The 23,806-nt window shown below is 46.0% G+C and overlaps 1 protein-coding gene across 1 annotated transcript in view; it reads left to right on the top strand.

Annotated features, from left to right (window-relative positions):
- The window catches only part of POLA2 (DNA polymerase alpha 2, accessory subunit), a 30,006-nt gene extending 6,593 nt beyond the window's left edge, over positions 1-23,413 (top strand). Inside the window, exons 6-18 of the mRNA XM_081893034.1 lie at positions 27-220; positions 523-611; positions 1,591-1,746; positions 2,314-2,376; positions 2,608-2,650; positions 3,749-3,873; positions 4,972-5,010; positions 6,790-6,863; positions 7,634-7,739; positions 11,670-11,776; positions 20,605-20,664; positions 21,638-21,764; positions 22,955-23,413. Coding sequence (XP_081749160.1) covers positions 27-220; positions 523-611; positions 1,591-1,746; positions 2,314-2,376; positions 2,608-2,650; positions 3,749-3,873; positions 4,972-5,010; positions 6,790-6,863; positions 7,634-7,739; positions 11,670-11,776; positions 20,605-20,664; positions 21,638-21,764; positions 22,955-23,107 — 1,336 coding nt within the window. The 3' untranslated portion in view covers positions 23,108-23,413. The remainder of the gene's footprint in view (positions 1-26; positions 221-522; positions 612-1,590; positions 1,747-2,313; positions 2,377-2,607; positions 2,651-3,748; positions 3,874-4,971; positions 5,011-6,789; positions 6,864-7,633; positions 7,740-11,669; positions 11,777-20,604; positions 20,665-21,637; positions 21,765-22,954) is intronic.
- The last annotated feature ends 393 nt before the right edge of the window (positions 23,414-23,806 follow it).

Genomic DNA, 23,806 nt, shown 5'->3' with positions numbered 1-23,806 from the left:
CTTCCTCTTGCTTGCCTCCCCTCAAGGGCTACCCCTTCACAGAAGTATGGTTCTCGAAGCAACCGCGGAGAGGTTGTCACCTCCTTTGGCTCTGTGCAGGGAACCTCCTGGAGGGGAAATGGCGGCTTGATCACCTCTGTGAACCTCTTCCATTCCCCCCAAGATTCCCTCACCAAGCCCTACAAATTCATGTTCCAGGAACTTGTGGATAACCGTGAAGGTAATTTTTAGAAAAAACCCTTTCTGTTTCTACCTGTATATGGGAAATCTACTGGACATGATCCAACTAGTTCAGAATGTGATTGCTGGTGCACTGACAGGTACTTGCAGAACTCCTGGTTTTTTTAGGATCTGCGCTAACTGCCTGCATGTCAGCAGGCCAGCTTAAGGTGTAGTCTGAAACTATACTTGATGATCTAACAATGTTGATAGTTTTTACTTGGATTTTGTTATACAATACAAAGATGAATATACAAATATTCATTTATCTGCCTCTTTCCCTCCCTCTAAAAATGAAATAAGTGCTTTCCTGCAAGATGGAAGACCTTGGTGCGGCACTGAAGGAACACTACAAAATAGAAGAATTTTCTTCTTTGATCATCCCTGTGCAGGTAACCTCTGTGCTAATATCTTATGGGTGCTAGTGCTTAATTATTTACATGGGTGAGTATATCTAAAGTTATCCAGTGGGGTTTGTGAGCATTCTGCACATGCTCAGAGAAACAGTTACTTTAAACTAGCAGTGGAGAATCTCAGGTTTCCAAGCCTCCATGTCACTGCCAGGCCTCTCCATTTGGCCAGCGAGGCCATTTCTGCCAAGCCCATGCCCTTAACACTCTACATTTGATGTTTATTGTGGGGCAGGTAAAGATGTGGCTGGGCCAAACGGGAGTTGTGAACACGGTGGCTTTCCTGATCGCTGGCCCCTTCCAAGCCCCACTCAGTGCTTTGCAAAAGTGCCACCAGTCAGCTTATCGTTACCATGCTGGTCCTGTTTGGGGAGGAAAGGATTGCAATCCTTCCAATTTGTGAACCAGATTAGACTTTACTGGGTTATATCAAACTAATTTCTCCTTAATTTAGGCCAGGGGCCAGCATACTTTTTTAGCAGGTGGCCTGTTCACTGTCCCTCAGACCTTGTGGTGGGCTGGACTGTATTTTGGGGAAAAAAAGAACAAATTCCTATGCCCCACAAATAACCCAGAGATGCATTTTAAATAAAAGCACACAATCTACTCATGTAAAAAACATCAGGCAAGCCCCACAAATAACCCAGAGATTCATTTTAAATAAAAGGACACATTCTACTCATGTAAAAGCATGCTGATTCCTGGACCGTCCGCGGGCCGGATTTAGAAGGCAATTGGGCCGGATCTGGCCCCCAGGCCTTAGTTTGCCTATGGATGATGTAGGCCCATGAAGTTACCCCACTTTCCCCCTCTCCATTCACAACAGCCCTATAGTGTCGGCTAGATCTGATGGACTCTAAGGCAACCGCTTGGTAGCATGGAGATATGCTGTGCTCAGGATTTTAGTGCTTAAAAAAAAAATGTTCCTTTGTTTGTTTGTTTTTGAATGATGCTGGGAAAGGAGCCAGTCACTGTCCTGGGCCAGATCGGCTGCGATTCCAACGGGAAGCTGAACGCCAAGTCCGTCATCTTGGAAGGGGATCAGGAGCACTCCTCGGGAGGCCTGGTACCTGTGGATGTATCTGAGCTGCAGGAGTACTCGCTCTTCCCAGGACAGGTGAGGCATTTGGGAAGTGGGGGGTGTTCATGATAATCTGTTAATTTATGAACCACCTTTCCACAGAGAACAAAAGTAGTCATAATAAATAAAACAGAAACAGCACACAGCCAAGTTGAACAATTTCCACACAAATTATAATTCGATCTGAAACAAAGATACCAAAAATCTATGTCAATAATGGCAACTAACCCCCCACCCCAGCCAACAAAACACCCTAAACAATACCCAGCACAAGATTTTGTTCATCCGCCTCAGCTTTTGTAGCTGGAGTCAGTCTGGGCCCTTCCCTCCCAGGCCAGGTGGGAACAGGCCTGCAAGGCCGGGAGCAGATTTTCCAGGACTCACAGCCAAGATGACAGTGGAGATGAAATGTAGCCATTGTGGCTAGTAGCCATTCATAGCCTTATCGCCCATGAATTTGTCTTTCAGAAGACTTGCCTGCCTTGAGAAAAGTAAATAAATTATGAACGCATTTCTTGCTTTTGCCACCGTCTCTTTCCTGCAGTGAAAATAAACAAAGGTTGACGTTGATTGCCTGTCTTATTTCCCCCTTACATCTTCCAGGTCGTGGTTATGGAAGGCATGAACAGTACTGGGGAGAGGCTGGTTGCGTCCAGGCTGTATGAGGTGATATTTTTATTATTATTCTTTTTCAATGCATTTCCCTACCACATTTCATGACCTTGAAGTCAGGCTATTCTGTTCTCAGAACCACATTATTTGCAGAGGCTTGATACAGAGAGAGAGGGGAGACAGTTGCAAGCATCATGGAGATGTGGATCTTTTCTCTCTTTTTAAAGGAAGATGGAAGCACATTTAACTCCCCCCTTTTTTTCCTCCTCCCCCACCCTCCCTCAGGGCGTACCGCTTCCTTTTTATCAGCCTGTGGATCAAGCGGAAGGTGAGTTAGACCCAGTGCTTCAAAGAGAGGGGCTGGGTCTCAACCTTGCCCAAAACAGGGGTGGGAAAGCTTTTCAACCTGAGGGCCACATTGCCTCATGGGCAACAGTCTGGGGGCCGCATGCCAGCAGCCACCCCTCACCTGATACTTACAACCAGAAGCAGGCTCCAGAAACAGCTTCTCTGCTGGAAAAGTTGAGGAGGCAGGGAGGTAACAGGAGGTGTTCCTGAGAGCTCCCTTGAGCCTCCTTCGGAGGGCAGGTCTCTGCCCTCTAGCCTGCTGGGACCCTCCCAGGGATCAGGGATCTCTTGGGGTTCAGAATCTGCTATCCCCATCCCACGGAGACCCTCGTCACGGTCCTCCAGCTCTAACTCCCCAAATTTATGACCATCACCATTTTATTTGTATACCGCCTTTCCGTAGTTAAAACCATGTGCAAGGCACTTTACAGCATGAAAATGTCATAAACCATAAATAAAAGACATAAAACCATAAAAAGTACACAACAATAAGATCTAAAAATATACAAAAAAAATACCAGTAACAGCAACAAAAAATCTAACAATACCCCAGCCTGAGAGTCTGTTCAGCAACCTCAGCTTCTGTAGCTGGAGTCAGTCCGGGCCCCGCCCTCCTGGGCCAGGTGGAAAAATGCCACTCCGCCTCAGGGGTCTGTTCACTTTCTCCATGATCCCTCCACGACAGTCCTGCATCTTCCAACGTTCAGCTTCAAGTGCACAGAATCCACTAAAAGGGTAGGAAAATAGTTTCACTTCTCTTTATGAACTGGATAGGTATATGCCTATCCATTTAGAGTACCTCGCTGAAATTCTCATTGGCTTCTTGTGTTTGGCTCCTGAGATTATCACCAGCCTTTCACCCTCCCTCCTCCCTCCCGCCCACCTTCTTGCACACAACCCTAAGGACTAGAAATTTAATTTGTCCCCCTCTCCCACAAATGGAAGATAAAACTTTGTATCCAGTACCTGTTTCTGCTCTTGTATGGAATTCATAGCTCAGGATCTGCTCAGTGTAGGAACTTGGTTGGTTCGTAATGGAAGCAAAGCTGCTGTTTCCAAAGCCCGTTAACCGTTTCAGGTCCAGAGCTGCAGATGGTCCTCATTGCCTGTGGTCCTTATACCACCTCGGACAGCATCACCTATGACCCCATGTTGGACCTGATAGACGTTATTAATAGAGACAAGCCGGATGTTTGCATTCTGGTAAGGGCGAAGCGTCTGTGGTTGCTTTATAGAAGGGCGGGGGACCCATTTTCAGCCTGAGGGTTGGGCAAGGGGTGGGCAAGGTGGACAGCCAGTGGCGTCGCTTCTCTCCCCTTTGACCAGCCTGAATCAACACAGGGCCTACATGCTGGCGAGACAAAATGTGTTGCCCTTGGCAGTGATATAGGGGAGGTTCTAGAAAACTCCACTCGTAGAGAGACTCTTCCCCTATGGACAGACACAAATGGAATCAGTTGCACATGTTGTTTCGACCTACCCCTGGTATCAAACAATTTGATCTAAGTTCATTAATCAGTTGGTTGTTAGCAGGGAGAGGCATTTAAGCGAATGCAAGGTAGCCTTCCTTATGTTTACTCAGGATGGGGCTAAGATGGAGATACTAGCTAGGTTTCTGCAACACACAATGAGGATTCGTGAATGCTATACAACACTAACTTAAGTGTTAGATGCAGGGTTTTATTGCTCTTTCTTAATTTTTTTTTTTGTATTAAACCCTACTGGAATCTTGTACATATGCCAATAAGGGTTTGAGAATCTGGTGGCAAAAATCGGGCAGAGCAATGGGTGAAGCTCTTAAGGTTACATTTCAGCCAAGCAAAACACTCAAGGAGGATGTGGCTTCGAGAAGCGTCCTGAGGGCCAAATGAAGAGGCAGGGGGATGCATTTGGCCCCTGGGCCCTAACCTCTACTATATATAGGTTATCAGTAAGTGGCTAGTTGCCCGTCAGTGTCCTCCTCAGCAGCCAAGGATGAGTAGTTGAAATAAATGAAATGGAAATAAACAATGGTTGCTGGTTGTGATACTGTTCTAATGACGGAGGGGGAAGGCAGAATAATTAAAGTCATCGAAGCATGGGAAGTCAATGTCATGCTTATTGCATCTGGTAAAGGTTAGAATTTGGGGGGGGGGGAGGAAGCAAGTTTTCCTGTGACTCCATCCTTGTCCTGCTACCTTTTTATTAATTGACGGGGCTCTTAAGGGACCTTGATAGGTTTTTCAGAAATGTTGGTGGCGCTTAATTAGGGCCTTGTCGTCCGCTCTTTGATGACCTTCATTTCCTTTGATTGTTTTGCAGCTTGGGCCTTTCCTTGATGCAAAACACAAGCAAGTTGAGGTAAGTTCAGTAAATGGGGAATGGATTTGAAAGTTCATGTCTTCTTTTTTCCTTTTTCCTTTAGAAACCCTGCTGACTGTGTGTCCCACACTTTCCTTTTTGGAAACCAGTTGTGTATGGGGGTCCCTGATTCTTAAAGCAAACATCTAGTGCTTAACACAGTATTTTCCTAACTAATGACAAATAGTGTGTGTGTGTGTTACCTTTTCCTTAGATTAAAATCGGATGCACATTTTGTTCACAAACTACATAGATCTACTCCAGAGATATCCAAGGGAGAGTTTTTTCATTTATTTGGGAGACATCCAGGACCATAGTTTGGAAAGCAGGACTTGCAGGAGAAAGGTTTCTCTCAAGGAACTCCCCAGCTTCTCATTTAATTTTCAGATTTCATTTAAAAAGCAGCAATCTAGAATTCTTCCTTGGCAGGGGCATAAAAGAGGTCCGCTGTAGTGTAGTGGTTAGAGCGCCACACTAGGGCCTGGAAGAGACCAGGATTCAGATTTCCCACTCACCCACAAAAGCCTGCTTGGTCAATCTTTGTCTCTCAGCCTGGTCTACCTCACAAGGTTCTTGTGAGGATAAGATGTAGACAGGGAGAACCACGTCCACTTCCTTGAGGCTTCTTGGAGGGAAGGTGGATTATAAAGGTAGCAGTAGTAGTAATAATAAAAATATGCGACCAGTATTCTTTCCCAAGTCTCTAGGAAACAAAGAAATGCAAGGTTAATTGTACAGTGGTACCTTGGTTCCCGAAGAATGTTTTGGCTCCCAAACGCCGCAAACCCAGAAGTGAGTGTTCCAGTTTGCGAATGTTTTTTGGAAGCCAAACGTCTGACGCTGCTTCTGCTTGGGTGCAGGAAGTTCCTGCAGCCAAATGGAAGCCGTGCCTTGATTTTTGAACAGTTTTGGGAGTCGAATGGACTCCTGGAACGGATTAAGTTCGAGAACCATAGTACCACTGTATTAAAAAAAATAATTTGATCCTCCCTACTAACATTTAATTAATTTCTTAGCCCCCTTTTGCCATAAGGTCTCTGGCAAGCTTTATAACAATGGGATCATTATATATATATATATATATATGCAGGTTTTGGTGTCCTCGGGTGTCTTCCCGTGTAAAAGTTGGGGTGTCTAGGCGACGTTTCGACGAGGTCTCACTCGTCATCTTCAGGCGAAACGTCGCCTAGACACCCCAACTTTTACACGGGAAGACACCCGAGGACACCAAAACCTGCATTCCTGTACCCGTGAAAATCTACGAAAGCAAATATATATATATATATATATGTAAAGCAGTTCCAAACAGAACTAGTGTAGATGAAACAAATGGAGCAGGGTTCTAAGGAAAGGTGGGGGCGGGAAATTCCTTAACTGCCCAGGGCCAGGGTAAGAAACTATGCAATGAAGGTGCCAGACACGCCTCTGTAGATAGGGAGTCCCACAATTGGGGGCTGCCACAGAGAAAGCCCTGTCTTGAGCCGCCATTCTCTGCACTTCCGAGGGTGTTGGAACTAACAAGAGGGCCCATCCCTCTGATCACCCAAAATGGGGGTCTATAAGGATGGAGATGGTCTTTCAGATATTTGAGGTCTAACCATGAACTCATTATCCTGTGTGGATCTTGCCGATCTGGGGTCTCTGGCATGAAAAGATCTTCCCCCTGGTCTGTGGTTGGATCTTCCTTAACTGGTAACACCGGGGATTGAACTTGGGACGTTCTGCAAATGCTCTTCCACTGAGTTCCTGTTCTTCCTCTGCTTTTTCTTCTCTCCCAAGGACTCTCAGCTCACTGCCTCGTTTGAAGACATCTTCAAGAGGTGCATGAAGATGATAGTCGAAGGGACAAGGAGGTGAGAACAAGAACATGAGAAGAGCCTGTGGCCCATCTAGCTCAGCCTCCTGTATCTCGCAGGGGCTCATCAGATGCCTCTGGGAAGCCCGAAAGCAGGAGAAAACGCAACGGCGCTCTCCTCACTTGTGGCTCAAAGCAGCTGGCATGCTGCGAGAGGCTGCCTCCGACAGCGGTTATAGGACATAGTCCCCATGGCTAGTAGTAAGAAGCAGGGTCCGATGGGAAAGGAATGGTTCACACGGTAAATAATTATCTTCTGGAACTCACTGCCACTAGATTTAAGATGGCCCCTAGCTTCAGTAGAGAAGAATGGTGGCACCAGGGACCCATCGCCATCTCTTGGCCACAGAAACCAAGTGGTTCGGAGGCAGTGAGAGCTGTTGCTTTTGGGCTTCCCCTGTGGGCTTTGCTGAAGCAACTTGTCAGCTGACAGCTCCCAGGATTCTTTGGGGGCAGCCATTAAAGCAGTACAGTTACCTCGGGTTACATAAGCTTCAGGTTACATACGCTTCAGGTTACAGACTCCGCTAACCCAGAAATAGTACCTTGGGTTAAGAACTTTGCTTCAGGATGAGAACAGAAATCGTGCTCTGGTGGCGCGGTGCCAGCAGGAGGCCCCATTAGCTAAAGTGGTGCTTCAGGTTAAGAACAGTTTCAGGTTAAGAGCAGACCTCCGGAACGAATTAAGTACTTAACCCGAGGTACCACTGTATAAGAGCATTTTAAGTGTAGTGCGGAGGGGTCCTTAGCTCTTCTGTTTCCCAACAGTGCTGGATCGCACCTTGTCATCGTTCCTTCGCTGAGAGACGTCCACCATCACTGCATCTATCCCCAGCCACCTTTGACTTGCGAGCTCTCGAAAGAAGACAAACAGGTGCTTCCTACAATCCAAAGGCAGTGCCTTTGTTTCAAGGTTTTGTGTCTGTGTGTGCACAGCTGGAATATCTGTATTTTGGCTTGTCGGGTGGAGGTTGGTGGCTTTCAAAGCCTGTTAGGAACCCTGAAGTTTCTCAGATTCTCTGTGAGGCCAGAAATCAGCCTTGTCTGTCTGAAGACATCAATTTTAGCCGGAGTGCCTTCCATCAGCTTCGGCTCAGCTACGCCCCTCTCTGGACGGGGATAGCTCAACTACTGTTGTCTTTGCTCTGGTCACCTCAAGGGTAGGTTACTGCAATGTGTTATATGTAGAGCTGGTTCAGAAACTTCAGCTGGTGTAGAATTCAGCATCAAGGTTGCTCACCGGAGCAAGACGGTTTGAGCGTATTACACCAATCCTGATTTGACTGCACTGGCTACCAGTTAGCTTCTGGGCCCAATTCAAAGTGCTGGTTTTGGCCTATAAAGCCTTAAACGGCTCAGGACCGCAATACCTCAAGGCCTGCCTCTTTACATATGAACCTACCCGGACCCTGAGATCATCTTCTGAGGCCCTTCGTGTGCCTCCTCCTTGAGAGGTCCAAAGGGTGGCAGCACAAGAACGGGCCTTCTCTGCAGTGGCTCCCTATCTGTGGAATGCTCTCCTCAGGGAAATTCGCCTGGCACCTTCATTATACACCTTTAGGAGCCAGGCAAAAATGTTCCTCTTTAACCAGGCATTTGATTGACATCCTATGCCCTTTTAAAATGTGGAGTTGGGGGGGTTATTGGGTTGTTGTTTTTATTTTTATTAATGGATTTTGTGGTTTTTATATTTTGATTTTGTTCTGTAAACTGCCCTGAGATCTGCAAGTATACGAATTAAGATGATGGTGCAGGTCTCTGCCCCAAGGGACTTAATCTGAAAACAAACATAGAAGCACAGAAGAAGGAGACTGAAACAGAGACAAACAGGGAAAGAACCTGTGATTAACTCAGTTACATGTTCTTAAGGCTTGGCTGCAGTAGGGTATACCTTACACCAGGCTTCCTCAACCTTGGCCCTCCAGATGTTTTGAGGCTACAATTCCCAGCATCCCTGACCACTGGTTCTGCTAGCTAGGGATCATGGGAGTTGTAGGTCAAAACATCTGGAGGGCTGAGGTTGAGGAAGCCTGCCTTACACCTTTACCTGAGAGGTCTACATAGGAACCTGGTACTGAGTCTGGCTATTAGGGTCCATCTAGCTCCATATTGTCTACACTGACTGGCAGCAGCACTCCAGAGGTTCAGGCAGTGAATCTTCCCCAGCCTTACCTGGAGAAGCTAAGCAAAGCTGATGCTCTGGCACTAAATTAAGAACTTTCCTGCTTCAAATGAGTCCCCTCGCATGTTCAGTAAATTGGGGGGGGGCTATCAAGGGTGTTCCTGCTGGTCACGCCCCTCTCCTTTTCCTTTTAACACTCCTTGTGTGGGTGCATTCTGCATGTTTAGCTGGATCCCGTGAAAATGCTCCATCTTCCAGAAGGGGGAGCTCCCAGCTGAAGAAAAGGCACCATGTTTGCACTCCTGTAGGCTGTTCTCTTCTGGGCAAAGCCTGGTGTTTTCCTCTCGCTCCTGAGTTTGGAGGTGCTTTTAGTGAACTCTCAGGTTTGGTATGGGGTAGTGGGGAGACCTGGAAGCCTGTATGGCTTTTCCCCACAAAGAAAAAAGTGTGTTCATCAGAGCTGATTATCTCTTTGCTGCACTCTGAAAAGTCTTCTGTTTAGACCAGTTCTTGGGTTTCCACCTGTTTTTGGTCTACGATTCCCATCATCACCTACCTAGCAATGATAGGTAAAGGTGATTTGTATTTAAATATGTAGTTTTATGCTCTACTCAGAGCTGACCCACTGAGAGCAATTGACATGGGTCCATTCATTGCAGTAGGTCTATGATTGGCCTTCTCCGGGGTTTCAGATAGGGGGCATTCCCCATACTACCTGGGGAGATGCTAGGGATTGAACCTGGGACCTTCTGAATGCAAGGCAGATGCTCTGCCACTGAGCTACCGCCCTTCCCAATGAGCCCAGTATTGTGTACTCAAACCAGAATCGGCGATCTAAGGACTTGGGCAAGGGCCTTACTCTTCCCTCCCACAAGGGACTCCTTCCCTGAGCTTGGGGACAGAAGTGAAGAGAAGCAGGGTGTAGCTGAAGGGCGAGGCAAGGCTGTGGGTCTCCCTTCACTCATGAAAATCCAGCTGCTGAGAATTGCATGGGGGGGGGCGAGAGTTGTGCTGCGCTCAGCTCCTGCTTTCAGGCACCTGGTTGGCCACTGAGAACAGGATGCTGGGTTGAGGGGCCCCCATTGGCCTGACTCAGCAGGGCTCTTATGTAGTTCTAAGGCTCTGGATAGAGATGGAGAATCTTAGGCAGCAAAGGGCTTCTCAGCTATCCCAGAGTCCAGCTGCATGTGTGTTTTGGTTATAGAGCTTTCCGAGGAAGCATAGAGCGCATTCCCAGTCGGAGCCCCTTGGCAGGAAGTCCTGCGTCATTTACTCTTCAGCAGAAACACGGGGGTTTCCCTGGAGCAGCTTAAGCTTTTCCCACCAGGAACCAAATTTGTCCATAGCCTTTCTGAATGTGTCCCTTCCTTACACACCTCCTTACTTGCCTTATTTGCTTATTGAAGGATTTTTTCCCTACTCTTGGCATAAGAGCGTCTGAAGTGCGCTGCAGCAGGATGAGGCCAAAGGCCCACTATAGTCCCAGCATCCTGTTCTTATAGTAGCCTATCAGATGCCTCTGGAAAAAGCGCCCAAGCAGGAGCTGCCCGCTTGTGATTCGCAGCAGTCGGATACTTCAGGACATACTGTCGCCAACAGTGGAAGTTGAACATGGCCACAGAGAGCCTTATCCTCCATGAACCCTCCTTTAAAAAAATAAAAATAAAATAAAATAAATTTTAAAAATTGAAACTTCAATCCAGAATACAATAAAAGCCAAACGAATCTAAATAAAAACAAAAGAGAAAGCAGGAAACAAGGTGAAAAAGGAAGGAAGGAAGGGTGGGAAGCAAAGAGAAAAATTAGAAAAGGGGGAGGAGGAAGGAAATAAGCCCTCTTTCAGAGTTGTGTCTTAACCCTTGTCACACACATAGGGCAGTGTGTAGGCTTCTAACACACACACTTTATTTTCAAAACAGCCTTGTGAGACTCTAGGCAGACAGAATGTTGCTGGCCCAAGTCCAACCAGGAAATTTCATGACCTAATGGGAATTTGTACCCAGGTCTTCCCCAGCCTTTGTCTGACATCATAACCACTACACCACAGTGGATAAACCGGGATTATCCCCATTTCTTCCCCCTTAGTGGTATTGGATACTGATGTGGCAGATAAAGAAATACTGTATTTACCCAAATGTAATGTGCACCTTTTTTGGCCAAATTACGTAGTGAAAATCAGGGCGCGCATAAGGTTTGATGGTGCATTCACACCAACAAATACTTTTTTGGTTTCAAGATTTTGAATATTGGGGTGCGCATTAGATTCGATGCCGCATTACATTCGAGTAAATATGGTAACTGTGGGGAGTTAATAGCAAAACACTTGTAGCGATCTATAAGGTAGAGTCTACATTGGTCCCATTTTACAGATTTTTAGTGTGGAGGGGTGGGAAGTGGACCAAAGCCATGGAAACAATTCTTTTGAGGCTACGTGAAAATGTATGATTCTGACCTGGTATTCAAACTCTGAGAATCCCTGGGCTGTGCTGTGTCTCTTCTCTCTGTGGCCCCCTCAAAGTAGTGAGGAAAGAGCTTTGTAACTGCCTCATATCTTTAGGCCCTGACACTTATCCTGCTTTAAAAATAAAAATAAAATCGGCCGTGCTTTCTACTTGAATGCCCAATTTGGGAGCTGTTTGGTCAGCCCGCACAAACCCTCTCTCCCCTTTTCTCCAATTCCAGAGGGTTCTCTTCGTTTCTGACCCCTGCACCTTGGAGATCAACGGTGTGGTTTTTGGCTTGACTTCTGTGGACCTGGTCTTTCACATGGGCTCAGAAGAAATTAGCAGGTATGTTCAAAGCAGGGATGTAGATTCGCAGATCTGCAGAGTTGGAAGGGGACACCAAGGGACATCTAGTCCAACCCCTTGCACTGCAGGATGCTCTTAAACTCTAAAACATGAGGTGTGTGTATTTTTTTTTCAGCCTGAGGGCCGCATTGCCTCTTGGCCAACCTTCCAGGGGGCCACACGACAGTGCTGGGTGGTGCCAGAGGCAAAAGTGGATTGGGCAAAAAAAAAGTAAATTTTACACTCCCTTTTCTATCCCCCATCTACACAGATAAAAGGCACTGCCATAGCTCATGGACACATTCCAGTGAGGCCAAAACCCTCAAGGAGGGTGTGGAGCAGGCCCAGTGAGGGCCGTGGGGAGAGGCCTAAGGGGACTGAGAGAGGCCTGCAGTCACGCCCCAGGCATGAGTCTTCCCACCCCCCCCCCCCCCGTTCTAAAACCTTAAATTTCCAGCATTAAAATGAAGGGATTATTAATCACCCCCAAACACATCCATTTGCTGGCTGAGATTGCATTCATACCGGGAGGTACTGTGGTTTGGTGCTGGATTTAGCTCCTCGGTGTGGTCATTGTTCCTTGAGCAATTTTCTGCTTCTTTTTAAAAGGATATCTGCTGATCTTCAGACAGCTGTGAGCGTGGAAGATGTGATAATGGCAAGGGGGGTGGGGGAAATGACACAGCATGAATCAGGCGTGATTCAGAATCCGAAAAGTGTAATCGCTCTGTGAGCGAAAGAAATGTCAGCCCTGAGCTGTGGAATCACATGGCTTGATGTCACACAAAATTCCCTCTTAAGTTGCTAATGCCTTTCAAAGTGCAGTCCACATTTCTGCTGTAAACCCTTTGGAGGTGTGTGTGTGCGCGCACTTGCATGCTTACGTTACAGTGAAACCGTGTTATTAATTTTGATAGTGCTACAGGCTGCGTGTAACTTCTGTACGGGATGAGCTTTTTGTATTTACATTAAATATATTTATTGATAATTATAATACATCAAAATACAGTGGTACCTCGGGTTAAGTACTTAATTCGTTCCAGAGGTCCGTTCTTAACCTGAAACTGTTCTTAACCTGAAGCACCACTTTAGCTAATGGGGCCTCTTGCTGCTGTGCCGCCGGAGCACGATTTTTGTTCGCATCCTGAAGCAAAGTTCTTAACCTGAAGCACTATTTCTGGGTTAGCGGAATCTGTAACCCGAAGCATATGTAACCTGATGTGTATGTAACCTGAGGTACCACTGTAAAAGAAATGCTTTAAAAATATAATCTAAAAAGAAGCAGAAGAAAAAAGAGAAAACAAGAAAATAAAAGAAACAGACCGACAGACATTGAGTTCTCTGTCCTCTAAATATAGTACTATTTTCTATAAGCCTTTTTTTTTCAATCTTTGAATCCAGATGGATTCATTACAAGTTCATTTTCTCTATCATGCCAAAAAGTCCAGAAGAAGTTTTCAGTCCTTAATAAACTGAAGCTCAATCCAGCTAAGACTGAGAGGCGCTGTTAGTGGGGGTTCCCAGACCAGATGGCTGGGAAATTGCCTGCTCTTGATGGGGTTACACTCCCTCTGAAGGAGAGGGTACATATCTTGGAGGTGTATTCCTGGATCCTTCGCTGTCACTTGAGGCTCAGGTGGCCTCAGTGGCACAGAGTGCCTTCCATCAGTTGTGGCTGGTGGTCCAGCTGTGGCACTTAGGCTGCCCCTGTCCAGATAGCTGCTGCTGTTTATGTTCTGGTAACCTCGAGGTGAGATTATTGCAGCGCGTTACATGTAGGGCTGCCCCTGAAGACAATTCGGAAAATTCAGCTGGCATGGAATTTGGCAGCCAGACAATTTGAGCATATTTCACCAATTCTGGCCCGAATGCACTGGCTGCTAATTAGTTTCCAGGCCCAATTCAAATTGCTGCTGGTTTTGACCTATAAAGCCTTTAACGGTTGAGGACCGCAATACCTCAAGGACCTATGAACCTACCCAGACCCTGAGATTATGTGGGGCCCTCCTTCATGTGCCTCCTCCAGGAGCAGTTTGGAGGGTGACAACGCAAGAACAGACCTTCTCTGCAGTTGCTCCCCCTTTGTGGAATGCTCTCCCCAGGGAGGTTCGGCTGGCAAACCTTTTAGGTGCCAGGTGAAGAGCTGGAGAGGTCCCCTGCCTGAAGATCTGGAGAGCAGTACAGTGGTACCTCGGGTTAAGTACTTAATTTATTCCGGAGGTCTGTTTTTAACTTGAAACTGTTCTTAACCTGAAGCAACACTTTAACTAATGGGGCCTCCTGCTGCTGCCGCACTGCCAGAGCACGATTTCTGTTCTCATCCTGAAGCAAAGTTCTTAACCCAAGGTACTATTTCTGGGTTAGTGGAGTCTGTAACCTGAAACATATGTAACCTGAAGCGTATGTAACCTGAGGTCTGGCTCCCTACATCCCAAATATATTGCTCCTGAGTGTATGCAGATTTCCTTCTGTCTTAGCCAATGAATCAGTCATCTGGACGGGTTGATCTCCAGACAAGATAGAAAGATGAAAGAAAGAAAGAAAGAAAGAAAGAAAGAAAGAAAGAAAGAAAGAAAGAAAGAAAGAAAGAAAGAAAGAAAGAAAGAAAGAAAGAAAGAAAGAAAGAGTCTGTCTCACTTCAAAGTGCAGTTCCTGAGAAAATCTCTTGACAAGTGGTGTGCTTCAGAGGTTGGCTGGTGCCAGCCGCCCATGGCCTGTCATTAAGTAAATCAAGCATCGCAGTCATCCTCTGCCTTGAGGGTTTGTGTCACATCCTCTCTTTTCCCTTCACCATGTGTTTTTCTTCTTTTCTTCCTCTTTTATGGGGAGACAGCTCCCCGTTTCTCAGTCAGCGCCATCGTCATCTGTTGGTGGCGTCACACATCTGAGTGAAAAGCGTGCTGCGACTTGAAGTCATGATTTTAGCCTTGTGGCACCAGTTCTCTGGAATTCTCTTCCCTCAGGAGAGAAACAAGCCCCGACATTATGATTCTGACGGTCACTGAAAATCTTTATTTCATATGAGGTCTGAACCAGTGGTGACTGACCAGGAAAGAGACCTTCAGGTGTAGTGGATAACTTGACAGAGGTGTCTTTCCGGTGTGAAAGAAGCAGATTCCATGCTAGGGATAATTAAGAAAGGGGCTGAAACTAAAACCGCCTATATCACCCGATTAATGCAAGCCTGCGGTACAACTGCACTTGGAATTTAAAAAGAGGATTAGACAAATTAATGGTGGATAAGTTTATGTTCTACCTTGATAAGCCTCTGAATACTAGTTGCAAGGAATCGCAAGCGGGGAGAGCATGGTGTACTCATGCTCTGTTTTTGGTTTTCCTACTGGGGTTTCTGGTTTGTCACTATGAGAACAGGATACGGCACCAGGTGGGCCTGATTCTGCAGCTAGGCTCAAATCTTGCAGGATAAGGATACTCATATGACCCTGAAAGTGGCCAGGTTCCTGGTCGCTGTCCTTACCCAAAAGCGACGCCAAGGAGCACTACAAGCTAACTAAGGCGTAGTATGCCATTCTACTTTATAGTACTGTATTTTATTGTTATAGTGGTGTTTTAGCGGCGTTTTTTTTTTTCCCCACGTGCACAAGCTGTTATTCATGTGTTGTTTTTACCTATATGGGCCTACGGCCGTAATAAATATTGTTGTTGTTGTTGTTGATAAGCCTCTGAATACTAGTTGCAAGGAATCGCAAGCGGGGAGAGCATGGTGTACTCATGCTCTGTTTTTGGTTTTCCAACTGGGGTTTCTGGTTCGTCACTATGAGAACAGGATACGGCACCAGGTGGGCCTGATTCTGCAGCTAGGCTCTTTCCATTCATTTCTCTCAAACTGGCCTGTTTTTTTGTTTCCTGAAGTCTTTAATTTCTGTGTTTTTATGCTTCAATACTGTTCATGACCTGTATTTTTTAATATTCTGTTTCTGTACACTAGTTAGATGTCCTCTGGAAGTATAGTGGGTTAAAATTTTTGAATCTCTTTCTCCAGCCCAGGCCTTCTCTCCTTCACAGTGTCGTCTTCTGTCATGTTACTTTATAACAAGAGAACAGGCCTTTTCGGTGGTGGTTCTCCTAGTGTGGAATGCTCTCCCCCTGGCGCCACCATTGCAATATTTTTTTACGCCAGGCCAAAATATTCCTCTTTACCCAGGCTTATGGCTATTAAATAATCTATGACCTGTGGGAGAGAGGACTGTTATTTTGATGACTATTTTATTATTAGGCTGTCTGTCCGTATGCTTTTTATTATGTTTTTATCACTGGTGTTCTGTAATGTGCTTTAAACATTGTACACCACCCAGGGATCTCTTTGATAAAGGGCGCTATATAAATTGAATTAATAATAATAATATCCTGGGAAAGAGGGGTTGATTATGAAGCCACTCTCAGAACTGTAGCTCTGTGAGGGGAATAAGGGTCTCCTGGCGATTCTCAGCTGCCTTAATAACCGACAGTTCTCAGGATTCTTTGGTGGGGTGTGTGGAAACCGTAACTCTTTAAAGTGGTGTCACACCAGTTTAAATGCATAGTGGAGATTGGGGTGGGGGAGTTTGTAGATTGTAGGAGTTTGTCTCCCTGTCCCATGTTGTAGAGAGGGAAGGGGCACATAGACGTCACCTCACACTTCCTCCTTCAAAGGAAACTACCTCAAACACTTCCCTCAGTGGAGGAGAAAGGCCAAAACATGCCAAAAATATCTTAATTGAATTAGTCCAGTTAGACTCTCTCTCGGGAGCTTCAGATTCTGCTGCCTTTCCTCCACTTCCCATAACAGGGAAACCAATTCCTTAAACTTGCCCTGAAATACCAGGAAAACCGGCAGTTGGCTCTTATAACTGTCTTCTCAGTGCTGACTTTATTATTTTTAGATCTCCAGGGGCTGTTCATTTGGGGGGAAAGAGGATTGTTCTTCTCCAGAATAAAGACAGGAAAGCAATGTTGTATCTCTAAGGGGGGGGGCTGTATTTCTCTCCTCTCTCTTTCCACCCCATGCCTCCCCTTCCCCTGATGAATATTAGGATCTAAGGATTCAATAATATTGAAGGCTCGCCTCACCTCATCTGTGCCCACACAACCTGCTTCCGTCTGCAGAAGTAGCACTTTTACAAGTGCCACATTGTGTTCGTTCCACATCTGCAAGAAATCAACCCTTCAGTGTGGCAGCACCTAATCTCTGGAACTACCTGCCCCTTGATATTAGCCAGTTACCTTTGCTATATTGTTTTCAGTGCCTGCCAAAAAAATTTTTTTGTTTAGGCAAGCCTACCCAGATGTGTGATTTTGTCATGCAATTTTAATACGTGGTTTTTATAGGTATAATTATTAAATTACAGTGGTACCTCAGGTTACATACACTTCGGGTTATATACGCTTCAGGTTATAGACTCCACTAACCCAGAAATAGTTCTTCAGGTTAAGAACTTTGCTTCAGGATGAGAACAGAAATTGTGCTCTGGTGGCGCGGTGGCAGCATGAGGCCCCATTAGCTAAAGTGATGCTTCAGGTTAAGAACAGTTTCAGGTTAAGAACAGACCTCCGGAACGAATTAAGTACTTAACCCAAGGTACCACTGTACTGATTTTTAAAAGAAGTTTAAAATTTGTAATGTTTGCTTTCATTGGTATATTTTGAAGAAAACTTTAGATTGTCTTTTGTAAGTCGCTTAGAGGTCTTTTTTCTTGTTTAATTAGGTGGTATATAAATCTTGTGAAATGAAAATAATATATATATTCTCACAGTGAGTTGGTACAGAGAAGGGCAGGGGGGCTTCTCAGCTGCTGCACAGAAAGAGTGGTTCTGTGGCTGGAGCAAGTTCCTCTCTGCCCCCACAGATTTATGACTTGTCATGCTGCTGAAATCCTCCCACTTCTGCACAACTGTTAGAGAAAAGGTGGAGGACCTCTGGACCCTTAGCTAGGCCTGCCAAATGGTCCCTAATTTGGCCCACAAGTGCATTTTCTTCCATACCGCACCCACCTTCCCTACACCTGGCGTCAGCTGTGGGGCAGATGAAGACGCAGCTCCCATCAGCATGGGCAGTGGTCAGAAATTATGGGAGTTGGATGAAAAGCTATTAATTTAAGGTAATACTTTATTGCCTTTTCACCTTGCCCTGTATTTTTGGGATCACGTGGACTAGAAACCAGCAAAACGAAAGGTGCCGTGAGCATTCTCTCGCCTGCCAGGGAAGGCGTTTGATCCTGTCCTGTTGTTCTTCCACCCAGCTCTCTCCCTTATTATATCGGGGAGGGACTTGTTGGGTTGCCTTTGTTTTTCTTTTGCCCATTGCATACAAAACACGGATGACGTGGTGTTGTTTGTGTCTGTGTGTGTTTCATGCCTGACTTTCGCACTCCCTTTTGTCAGGGTTTCTGTGTTTTGGTGAGTCGCCGTGCCTTCAGACAACAGAGAGCTTTTAATTTATGAGTATTAGCTGGGACTCCACGGGAGGGGGAGGGTACAAAAACATGATGCGTTAAGCTGGTTTTGCGGGTGATTTAACAGTGACTGCCAAAAAACCCTCTCAACTGCAGCAGAGTTTCGAATATTACAATAGGCTGGCAGAGGGCCAGCTCTGACATAATGTAATGTAAGCGCATGAGTCTTTCCCTTGCACACATACATGGACCAGACCAGCAGGGTAAAATTTGAACACAGAGGCCTCTTTTCTGTGTTTTTTTTTCTCTGCTTTGCCAGTTATAAAATCCACTTGCTGTATGTGTGTCCATCAGCTCAGGGAGTGGGGGAACCTCCAGATGTTGTTGGACTCTAAGTCCCATCAGCCCCAGCCAGTGTAGCTGATGGCAATTGTAGTCCAATAACCTCTGGAGGGCCTCATGTGTTTCTCCATCCTTCCTATCCCTGCAGTATCTTGGGAGAGTTGGAATTGCTCAGCCATGAAGCTCCACTGGGTGATCTTGAGCCAGCCAGCCACCTTTTCTTCAGCCTGGCCCACCTCACAGGGTGTTTGTGAAGATAACTGGGGGGTAGGGAACCTCCACATACATCTCCTTGAACTCTTCAGCTTTTAATGTTTGATGTTTTGCTGGCTTTTTTATTATGTTGGAAACTGCCCAGAGTGCCTGGGGCAACCCAGTCAGATGTGTGAGGTATAAATATTATAATGATGATGATGATGATGATGATGACGATGACAACAGAGAGCATAATACACATTTTAATGTATTTTTAATCTTTTGTTGGAAGCTGCCCAGAGTGGCTGGGGAAGGGTTTGTTTGTTTGTTTGTTTGTTTGTTGTTTATGTGGCTGGCCAGTCAATTGAAAGATTGATTTGGCATCTTTAAAAATGCTTCTGTTCAGAACCACAAGCCTAAACCAATCTCAAGTTTATTTCCCTGATAAATTGTGGCGGGAGTCCATAGGGCGGTGCCTGATATATTTATGAAAGCATTTTTATAGCCCACCTTTTAGCTATATAAATACTAATGGCGGCTTACAGAAAATTTGCTAGAGCCTATTTTAGCTGATTTTTTCAAAAGCTGTTTAAAAATCCTGCTTAGAATAGCAGAACTGGCAGATAAACACGCCAAAAAAATAGAAAAAAAGAAAAAAAAAGAATGTAGACCTTCCCTTCTCTGGCTTAATCTCAAGATCCTTGAATCTGTCTCCTGAGACTAGGAAGCCTGGAGCCTTTGCATATTCAAGCTGGGGCAGAGCTGGGGAACTTAAGACCTAGCAGCTGAAAGCAGCCCCCCAGGCCTCTAGCTGACCCTCAGACAACAGACCCTCCAAGCTGCAGCCCCTCTTCCCAAAGCACATCCCTTTCGCTTGAGCGTCCCTCCTCCCTCCTGTTCCCTTTTCCTCATATGCCGTATCTTGTTTGTTAGCCTGAAGGCAGGGATTTTCTTACAAGCTACTCTGAAACACTTTTTGGTGAAAAGGCTGGGGTGCTAACACTGCAGATAAATAATAATACATCTTTGCAAAATTCTGCAGATGTTGTTTTTGTTTGTTTGTCTGTTTGTTTTTTGTTTTTACACCCGTGCAGTATATTAATTTTATGGAACAAGTAAGTATTTTCCCAAGAGGGGACGGGTGGGAATATCCCTGAACAGAAGCAGCTTCCATTGGGATGTTTCCAAAATGCCAGGGAACTGACTTGTGTTGTATTTTGTGGAGAGAGTGTGTGTGCGTAATGACTGAGGTTTATTATCCTGTTCATCAGGTGCAAAGGGAGTCTTTGGCTTCCAGATGCTGCCAAACTACAACTCCCATCATCCCTGGTCCATTGGCCATGCTTGCTGGGGCTGATGGGAGTTGTAGTTCAGCAACATGGGCTGGGGGGAAAGGTTCCACACCCTTGCTGTTGTTTGTAGCAGTCTAAATTTCCTGCGGGTGGCTGACTTGATGTTGCCTGGTATGTGTACGTGTCTGGGTTGGATTTAAGAGGGTCAGGTTTAAACCTTTTGATTTTAATTAAGGTTTAATGTGTTGAAGCCATTTAAGGATGAAATCTTTACATCAGCCAGTCATTTCTAAGAAGATGATGATAATTAATCCCACTTGGCAAAATAGGCTTCTAAGCAGTTTTACAAAATATGAAAACCCATCTACACAGAAATTAAAATACAAATAATTAAGGTATGCAACTAAGCAGTCCTATTATTAAATCTTCCATCTCCCCCACCCATTTTATCCTCATGACAACTCAGGACTTATTTTAGGCTGAAAGGGAGTCTGTTTTAGAGAAGCAGATATGGGAGGGGGCTTGGTACTGGTTCTATTTTTAATACATATTTTCACGCCCTCTTTTTAATTTTGCCACCTTCTTCTCTCTTTTCTTTCTGTCCTAGTTCTTCCAATGTCTTGGACCGTTTTTCCCGAACTCTGAAGCACATCCTGACTCAGAGGAGGTAAGCTCCTTTTGTTGCAGCAAAACAAACCCTCCCTGCTCCCAGGTATCTTTTGTGACAAGACTTGACCTCATTTCTTCCTTTGGCAGCGTGAGGCCTCCTGCTTTGCCTGCCAAAAGTCCTGGGTTCAAATCACAGCAAATCCATTGGTCCATCTAGCTCAGTACTGTCTGCACCGATTGGCAGCCACTCCCCAGGGTTTCAGGCAGAGTCTTTCCCAGCCCTACCAGGAAAAAGCTGGGGGGGGGGTTGAACCCGGGACTTTCTGCTTGCAAAGCAGGGCCTCTGCCACTGAGCTGTGGCCTTGCCCCTTAAAATAAAGTTGGTTCATTGCATGATTACGTGTAGTATTGTAAAGAAGCGCAACATCTGTAGCCGTAGAGATGAGAGGAAGGGAAAAACCAGAGGCTGGGGTAGCCAGTTGGCTGGGATCTTTCCAGGCTTGACATTATTGCCATTTGTATTTTGTCCTTCCAAGCTGTATGTGTCCTGAACCCCTGGCCTACTTGGCGGCAAGTCCAGAATCTGGGGGGGTCAAGCCATGCACGCCAAGTCCAAAGGTCAAGACTAAACATCAGGAAGAATTTTCTGGCAGCAAGAGCTGTTCGACAGGGGAACAGACTCCCACGAGAGGTGGTGAACTCTCCTTCCTTGGAGGTTTTCAACTCTACAGCTCTGTGATTCTATGATATTTGGCAAACTCCCTTTATTTTCCTCCCCTTCCCAACACTTTGGAAACATGGAGATAACATCCCTTGGAACATGATGCCTTTAAGGTGCTGAATTTAGAGACTGCAGAAACACACACATGCAAACTTAAATTGGCAGCAGTGTTGAAAAGCACAGCTTGGCATCCTGTGGGTACCCAAGGGGGAGAGGAACAGCTGCTGGGCGTGTCAATGTATGCGAGGGAGCGGGTTGCGGAATGGGAGGGGTAACGCGATCTTTCCTTCTTTCTTTAATTCCTGAGCAGTTACTATCCACTCTACCCTCCCGCGGAAGAGATGAACATTGATTACGAACATTTCTACCAATACGCAGCCCTGCCTGTCACGCCGGACGTGCTGATCACTCCGTCGGAACTGAGATACTTTATCAAGGTTGGGGGGAAATGAAGCTGTCTGGGCACAGGGTGATGGAGGGAGGGGACATATTCCAAGCTGTCTTATGCTCAGTGTTCTCCACACAAATTGGCAGCGGCTGTCCAGGGTTTTTAGCAAGAGAGTATCCGCCAGCTCTGCCTGAAGATGCTGGGGACTGAGCCAGGGATCTTCATGCCAAGCAGTTGATCTGACCACTGAGCTACAGCTCTAAAAATAAAGTAAGATTCCAGTCCGCATGGAGCTGAATAAAGGGCCGATTTATATAGAAACAGGGGACTGGGTCTAGCTCAGTATTGCCTGCACTGATTGGCAACAGCTCTCTAGGATTTTACTCAGGAGATATTCCGAGTCTTCCTCGGAAATGCCACGATTGAATCTGGGACCTGCAATCAAAGCGAATGCTCTGCCACTGCCCTTCCCTCTAATTCCAGCATTGGGATTCGACCTCCGTTCTACAGGTTCTTGAACACAGCCACACCACTTCACTGCAAGGATCTCTGCATGCTGCCCTGTTGAGCAGGAGTTGGGGTGGAGAATAGATGGCAGAGTAAGGCTTAGAGGGGGAGAAATACAGATGAGTTCACTGAAGATCCATTGATAAAACGTTATTATACCATTCATATTCAGAGGCAGTCTATTTTAGAGAGCAAGCTGCTTACTTATCCTGCCCACCCAAGGACAGCAAACAACAAAGCGGGGGGGGGGGGCAATTACATTAAGAAAAAACATTGAAAACCTTTAAGCCACATACTCTCAGTTGGATAGCAACATTAATAATGAGTGGAGTAGGCCCACATCAGCAAGGTGGGCACTCCAAAAACAGAACCACCACCAAGAAGGCCCTGTCTGGGTTGCCACCAATCAGGCACCACCAACAGGGCCTCCCTTGCTGATCGTAGGTCCCAGAGTGGTTGATACTGAGAGAGACACCCTTTAAGATCAATAAAGGGTAGCCATTGCTGCCACACCCAGCTAGTGAGTGCTGAGAAACATCTGGCTGCCCGCATTTTTTGGAACTGGGATGCTGGACTAGACAGATTTTTCTGATCTGGCAAGACAGTTCCTACACCCATATTAGGGAGATTAAAATCAGTATGTCCTAATGATACCTTCCCATCTGACTAGAGAGCCTGATTCTTGTTTTTAATGTCTCTTCCCCCCTCCGCTTGTTTCCTGCCCATCCCTAGGATGTCCTTGGGTGTGTCTGTGTGAACCCAGGCCGGCTAACAAAAGGCCAGGTAGGGGGCACCTACGGGCGTTTGTGCATCCAGCAGAAGGTCTCCAAGGACCAAGAGGAGCGGAAGAGCCCTTGCATCGCTGCTCAGGTCGTGAGAATCTAACTTGCATCCGTCTCCTCAACCCACCAGCAGAGAGGACTGCAGAGGTTTTGCTGGAGCGGGACCAAAACACAGTTTAGGGACGAGACTGAAGAGATGGAACGGGTTTCTCCTCCAATGTCTAGGGGTCTCTCAGGGCTGCAGCTGTTTGGGAATCTGCCTTCCACCTTTGCTGCCAACACAGCTGGAGAGAATCTCTTCTGTTGCAATTTCCCCAAGTTTGGGTGGGGAAGAATGGATTTGCCTACGCTAATGTCCTTTTGACAAAACACTTTCTACTTTGAGAAGACAGATAAAAAGTTAGCTATATTCATTGGTGTGTAGCATTTTTTTGGGTGGTGGGGGAGCAACATGTCTTCCTCTGTGCTTCAAAGTTGATATCCTTTGAGGTGTCTTAACTCCCTCCCCCACCCCTCTCAAACGCTCCAATCCTGCAAAGTTGGTGGTGAAACTGACCTCTAGTTTGGAAAACTGAAAGTTCAGGTCTTGCGTGCAGCTGGGGTGCAGACATTTAAAACAAAAACAAAAAAACAATTCTCCTGCAGTTTCTTATTATCAAGTCTTGGATATATTCAGTGGTTGCTGTTGCCCATTGGGACCAGTGTGGTGGAAAGTAGACAGGTTGAACCATCTAGCACTGGTTTTGTCCCCATTCTTCTTTGCCGAGTTGTCCAAGGTGCACCAGCCTGAGAGGTGGGGCAA

Source organism: Podarcis melisellensis (assembly GCF_964234715.1).
Source record: "Podarcis melisellensis genome assembly, chromosome: 16".
NCBI lineage: Eukaryota > Metazoa > Chordata > Lepidosauria > Squamata > Lacertidae > Podarcis > Podarcis melisellensis.
Note: the sequence above shows the minus strand (reverse complement) of the source record. Positions and strands in the feature narration are given on the sequence as shown.